The 6,232-nt window shown below is 43.3% G+C and overlaps 1 protein-coding gene across 1 annotated transcript in view; it reads right to left on the bottom strand.

Annotated features, from left to right (window-relative positions):
* The window catches only part of LOC101856933 (mucin-17), a gene marked incomplete in the record, with an annotated part of 50,956 nt that overhangs the window by 34,900 nt on the left and 9,824 nt on the right, over nt 1-6,232 (bottom strand). Inside the window, 5 exon segments of the mRNA XM_005109802.3 lie at nt 679-879; nt 2,675-2,951; nt 4,377-4,427; nt 5,146-5,294; nt 5,877-5,898. Of these exon segments, the coding sequence (XP_005109859.2) occupies nt 679-879; nt 2,675-2,951; nt 4,377-4,427; nt 5,146-5,294; nt 5,877-5,898 (700 nt within the window).

Below are 6,232 nucleotides of genomic sequence, written 5' to 3'. Positions count from 1 at the left end.
AATTAACCAAAGCAAAAAAAAATGTAATTAAATTCTTTAAAAAGAAGAAGAAATGAGTAAACAAATGTTCAAGTCTTGGCCACCACCTTCCGTGCACCCATCACCACTGGCACCAGCAAAACCAACACAGAAAAAGAATAGGAATAAAATCATAACTAATACAAAATGAAAACAGGAAAGGGGTGGGGGGTGGGGTGGTGAGTGCATGTATATAGAAGTGCCCGCCCATAGAAATCAATGCAAAAAGCAAGCTTGTGATTGCAAGAAACATGGTACAAAATGTGATATGATTATGTGGAAATTTCAAAGTTATAAATTTAACTTTGTCAAATTAGAATTTTATAAATCTTTTAAAGAAATTTTCTTAAAAAATCAAATAAATAAATTGAATGAAGTTGCAGTACCGGCAAAGGCATTCTGGCATACACAAGGACACAGCATAGCCAAAATCCCTGTGCTGACACTTTGCAGGAAAGTACCAGCTAAGGCATTCTGGCATACACAAGGACACAGCATAGCCAAAATCCCTGTGCTGACACTTTGCAGGAAAGCAGGGAATAAACGGGGAGAAAAACAACAACAAGTCAAGATGAACAAAAGGGGAGTAATTGAATATTGCAAGCACAGGAGAGCAAAGAGCTGGAGGCGAGGGGACATGTTCACAGGTGAGTCTGGTACCTGCAGTATGGCCGGGTGACCAGTGCCGTCCTGCTGTATGACGTGCGGCCCAAAGTTCACGTTCACGACCTTGGGGTTCTCGATGTGCACCGAGCCTTGGGTGGGAAACAGGCCCTGCGTGGGGTTGCTGTAGATGGTCTGAGCACCCAGCGTCTGGTTGGACTGTAGCAACGTCTGCACCGGCACACCATTGGACAGTTGCTGCAGCCGCGGAAAGTAAGGAAAATAGTTTCTCTTTTTATTTTTTGGAGGTAAAAAGGTCCGACGTTTCTTTTACATATTGGAAAAAATGTTCACAGCGTGGCCTTTCAGTTTGCTTTCAGCTACACTTGAGCTTGTAAAACTCGTCTACTTACTACTTTTCTTTTTCATTGGCTTTCCATTTCTATCAATTCTATAAACATAGGGTACAAACTACCAAGAGTAAAATTCCATCTTGAATAGGAACAGAAGTCTAACACTAAGCAGCTGATGGAACTTTTTTTTCCATTGAAAATATCAGCAGACCTTTCCTTTCTTTTTGCAATAGAACACGGAGTGGAAACTGACAAAACATCTACCGCACAGTTCGGGCTGTAGACTGCACCAGTGTACAAGCCGCACCGGCACCCACTCCATTTGTCACTAAATCTGAACTTTTTCATGAAAAAGCCGCACCCACTAAATTTGTTACTAAATCTCAACTTTTTCATGAAGAAGCCACATCCACTCAATTTGTCACTAAATCTGAACTTTTTCATGAAAAAGCCACACCCACTCAATTTGTTACTAAATCTCAACTTTTTCATGAAGAAGCCACACCCACTAAATTTGCTACTAAATCTGAACTTTTTCATGAAAAAGCCGCAGCAGGCCAGCAACCACACCAGAATATTAGGTCAAATCTTTGGAGCATACACAGAACCGTCAAAATACCAGCAAAGAACTCACTGGGACCTCGCCTACAATTTGCTCATATCAAAACGGCCACCCCCCCCCCCCCCCCATATTTCCTTGTTAGATTGTCACTTCCCGACTGTCTGGACGTCTCCCCAGGAGGAGTGTCCACAAGTGCTCGCCCATCTGATGGGCCGCGATTCTTCCCTGTACACTACAGTGTGGCCTTGAGGAACACACCATAACTTTTTACTGTCTTTTAGGCGTATGCTAAGAACAGACGCAGGAGAAAATCAGGAAAACTCGGCCAAAAAGCCGCCTAGTTTAAAAACACCGGGGTTGTTATGTTGTTAGCCATCCAGAAGCACCGGGTTTTAAAGCTGAAGAAATAAGTCGCTGCTCCTAGCGCCAACTTTCTGGTAAATGCAGCTTTGAGAAAGGCAACATGAGAAGGCCACAGTGTAAATACTCTACAACAGAAACATGTACAATTCAAACTTCATAAAGTAGGACCAAGCTCAAAGTTATTTGTAACAGTCAAAACAAGTTGTTTTCCGTGTCCCTGTCCCTACAAAAACACACAAGTCGCTAATCCTGTAACGGCTACATTTACACACCTGGAACTTTCCATGCCATCAAAAAAGCTCCTTCTAGAAAAAGGTGAAACAAAACTGAGAAGAAAGCAACAGTCCAAAGACAGCATTTTGTTGGATTTAGTTCTACAGCACGTACAACCCACAAACAGGTGGCCAAGATTCCAGGTGCTACTCACATAACCTACAAAGTCAAGAGGAGGAGGAGAGATAAGGACAAGACATGACTGATGGGAGGACAAGACATGATTGATGGGAGGACAAGACATGATTGATGGAGGACAAGACATGATTGATGGGAGGACAAGACATGATTGATGGGAACCAATGAGTCAACAGACCCACAGAAGCCACCCACCAGACACCCACTGCAGGTTCTGGTGGTCCACCAACAGCTGTCTTCCTGACCCACTGACCCACATTCTAAGCTATACACAACTCATAAAATCACATTTTTTAACAAATTAGTGGTGTGTGAGTAGCAGGCACAACTTGGGGCACAACTTGGGACACAACTCGGGGCTTACTGTGGCCATAGGAAAGGTGGGAGCAATCTGTACCAGCTTGGCATTCCCATGCTGCTGCTGAGGCTGAGCAGCCGAGGAAGGCACCTGCTGCGGCTGAGATTGCTGCTGTTGCTGTGGAGTTGCCGAGACCACGTTGTGTATGCGGCCGGCCGTGCTCATGAGCTGCTGGGAAGACGCGGACTGTGTGAGGTAGGCCACGGTGCTGGTACCCCCGATGCTGGTACTGGCCTGTTGCATGGCCGCGTTGGGCAGGGAGCCTTGCAGGTGGGTCGGAATGCTGAGGGGGGGGATCAACAACGGAGCCAGATTAGGAAAAACAACAAACAATACAAAACAAAAATAACAACAAAGGAGCAGTTGCGAGTGCTGGAAAACCTTACGAAAACTAAAGAAGCAGTTGCGAGTGCTGGAAAACCTTACGAAAACTAAAGGAGCAGTTGCGAGTGCTGGAAAACCTTACGAAAACTAAAGGAGCAGTTGCGAGTGCTAGAAAACCTTACGAAAACTAAAGGAGCAGTTGCGAGTGCTGGAAAACCTTACGAAAACTAAAGGAGCAGTTGCGAGTGCTGGAAAACCTTACGAAAATTAAAGGAGCAGTTGCGAGTGCTGGAAAACCATACTAAAACTTTAAAAAACAACAACAAAGGAGGAGTACCATTCAACTAGTGAAGCTTTTCCTGGTCTGGTTTTTTGCTTGATTAATTTTCAGTTCTAATTAAACCTGAAGGGTGAAGCATTAGACGCAAACGCGAAATACTTTCTAAAACATGGTTTCCAAGATATTTTTTGTAAGAGTTTCACGGCACTTGCAACACAATAAGGCCATAATATAAGTGCCGAAGATCAGAGGTGTTACAAGAGAGTAACAAATATAAAAAAGAAGGAGGAGAGATAGAGACGACAGTTGTTTAATAGGAAAGAAGGAGCAAACCACACCAGAGCATCCGCCAACCACCCACTTTCCAAGATATGGTATCAATAAAATATATTTACTTACTTACTTTTTACTTTTAGTAGAAGTTTTACAGCGCTCGCAACTGCATAAGGTCATATGAGCGCAAGACGATTAGAGGTGTTACAAGACAGTAACAAACAAAAAAGAAGAAGGGGAGATAAGGACGATAGATGTTTGATTGGAAAGAAGAAGCAAACCACACCAGAGCACCCGCCAACCACCCACAAAATGCCAAAAGAAGACTTTAAATAAAATCTAGTCAAAATGATGTTTGGTGAACAAGTGAAAAGGGCAAAAACAGGTGAAGTTCAGAAAAAAAAATGATGGAATTTTCACATTCAATTTAACATCACATTAAAATCTACTTTTTCTTCCCTCAAAGCAATTTCTACTAGACCCAATCAAAATAAATTTGTGTGGATCTGTTCAATGGCTCAGATTACTTAAGTTTTCCCAACATCCCACGGGCAAAAAACTAACTTCAAATATCCCCAATGTTTTTGTTCAATCTGGAAGTTTCTGTGGACCCCCATCACCACGATGTCGATCCTTTCTGAGGCGGGCTTCAACCCGGACCCCCGGAGCCAATTTGAACCACAGGGATCAACGATCAACGTTTTAGCCTGCAGAAAGACGAAGATATTCGATGAGAATACTCCCTCCATGGGACTTGAACTTGGGTCTCCTGCACACCACGGCATCCTGCCTCACTGCTACACTACAGATTGACACAAAACAGAAACTTACTTTATTGACGCATCCGATAAAACTCGATTGACGCTGGTCTGTGGTTGAAGTCTGCAACAAAAGAAATCATGTGTCAATTACGTAACAAGCATGCGGGCAAACTAGCTTTCTTGACAAAGTTCCTAAACGGTGCGATGACTAAATACGTCGTGGACATGACCGTATGACCACATGATCGTATCATCAAAAGTACGAGTTGTCCTCAGAACCTGCCCTAAACAGGTATTTGGAGGGGGAAAACCTGAGGAATCTCGAGAACTCTGGTGGGTTGGAAACATGTTGTGGCTAACAATGTGAATCACAAATACATGCTAGTCAAAAAATAGTATTTTCCCATCATTTATAAAAACGTGGCAATTAAACATGAGCATTTCAAAAATTTCAGAATTAAGTTGCATGTGACTGATGAAAAGAGAATTCAAGAAAGACAAAAGAAAAAGATCTTGAAGAAGAAGAGGAAGAAGTAGATCTTGAAGAAGAAGAGGAAGAAGTAGATCTTGAAGAAGAAGAGGAAGAAGAAGAAGATCTTGAAGCAGAAGAAGATCTTGAAGCAGAAGAAGAAGAAGAAGATCTTGAAGCAGAAGAAGAAGAAGAAGATCTTGAAGAAGAAGAAGAAGATCTTGAAGCAGAAGAATAAGAATAAGATCTTGAAGCAGAAGAAGAAGATCTTGAAGCAGAAGAAGAAGAGTCCTGCGAATGTTCCTTGAGCAGCTAGCAGGTGTGTGGTGATGTGGTGACGTGGTGACGTGGTGATGTGGTGGGCACTCACTGTATCTGCAGCTGTCCGCCGACAACGCTGGCCTGTGAGGGAGGGATCATCTGCTGGGACGACGCGGCTCCTGAGGAACCATTCCCAGCATCCCCGGCGCCCGCCGTGTCATCTGCGTGGATGCCGTCGATGAAGAGGTCACCCCACGACTGAAATATCATGATTCACGGTCAGTGGGGAGGGACCGTTGGAGGGGGGTCTACTTTTCTGGAGGTAACATCAACACAGAAAAAGAAAACTGTTTGCTTACAATGGGTGCAAGAAGGAAAGTTTTAGTTTTAGTAAAAGTTTTGCGACATTTGCAACACAATAAGGTCATAAAGCCTTATAAGTGCCGAAGAAAAGATGTGTCACAAGTCACAAGAGAGTAACATACACAATAAAGAAGGAGCAGAGGTAAGACCATAGAGGTTTGATAGGAAAGAAGGAGCAAACCACACCAGAGCACCCACCCACTTTTTTTTTGTTTTTGTTTCAGTGAAAGTTTAAACATACTTGCAATACAATTAGGTCATTTAACTCTTCCAAAGATTTGAGGTGTTACAAGAGAGTAACAAACACACATGAAAAAGGAGGAGAGATAATGATGTTTGACAGGAAAGAAGAAGCAAACCACATGAGAGTCCCCCCAAACTACCCAGTGTTTCAGTTGCTTGGGACCAACAATAAAACAGATAGATATATATATCTACAACAAAACTGTAAAGCCTTGAGACAAACAAACAACTTACTGGCTCGCTTGATTCTTGAGCCCTGTAATAAACAAACAAAACAATAGCTTTCATCTCAAAGGTCAAAAATCCTGTCACAGACATCCTGTCACACACATCCTGTCACAGACATCCTGTCACAGACATCCTGTCACAGACATCCTGTCACAGACATCCTGTCGCAGACATCCTGTCACACACATCCTGTCACAGACATCCTGTCACAGACATCCTGTCACAGACATCCTGTCGCAGACATCCTGTCGCAGACATCCTGTCGCAGACATCCTGTCACACATATCCTGTCACAGACATCCTGTCACACACATGCTGTCACAGACATCCTGTCACAGACATCCTGTCGCAGACATCCTGTC

Source organism: Aplysia californica, unplaced genomic scaffold, assembly GCF_000002075.1.
Source record: "Aplysia californica isolate F4 #8 unplaced genomic scaffold, AplCal3.0 scaffold00817, whole genome shotgun sequence".
NCBI lineage: Eukaryota > Metazoa > Mollusca > Gastropoda > Aplysiida > Aplysiidae > Aplysia > Aplysia californica.
This window is presented reverse-complemented; position numbering and strand designations above follow the sequence as displayed.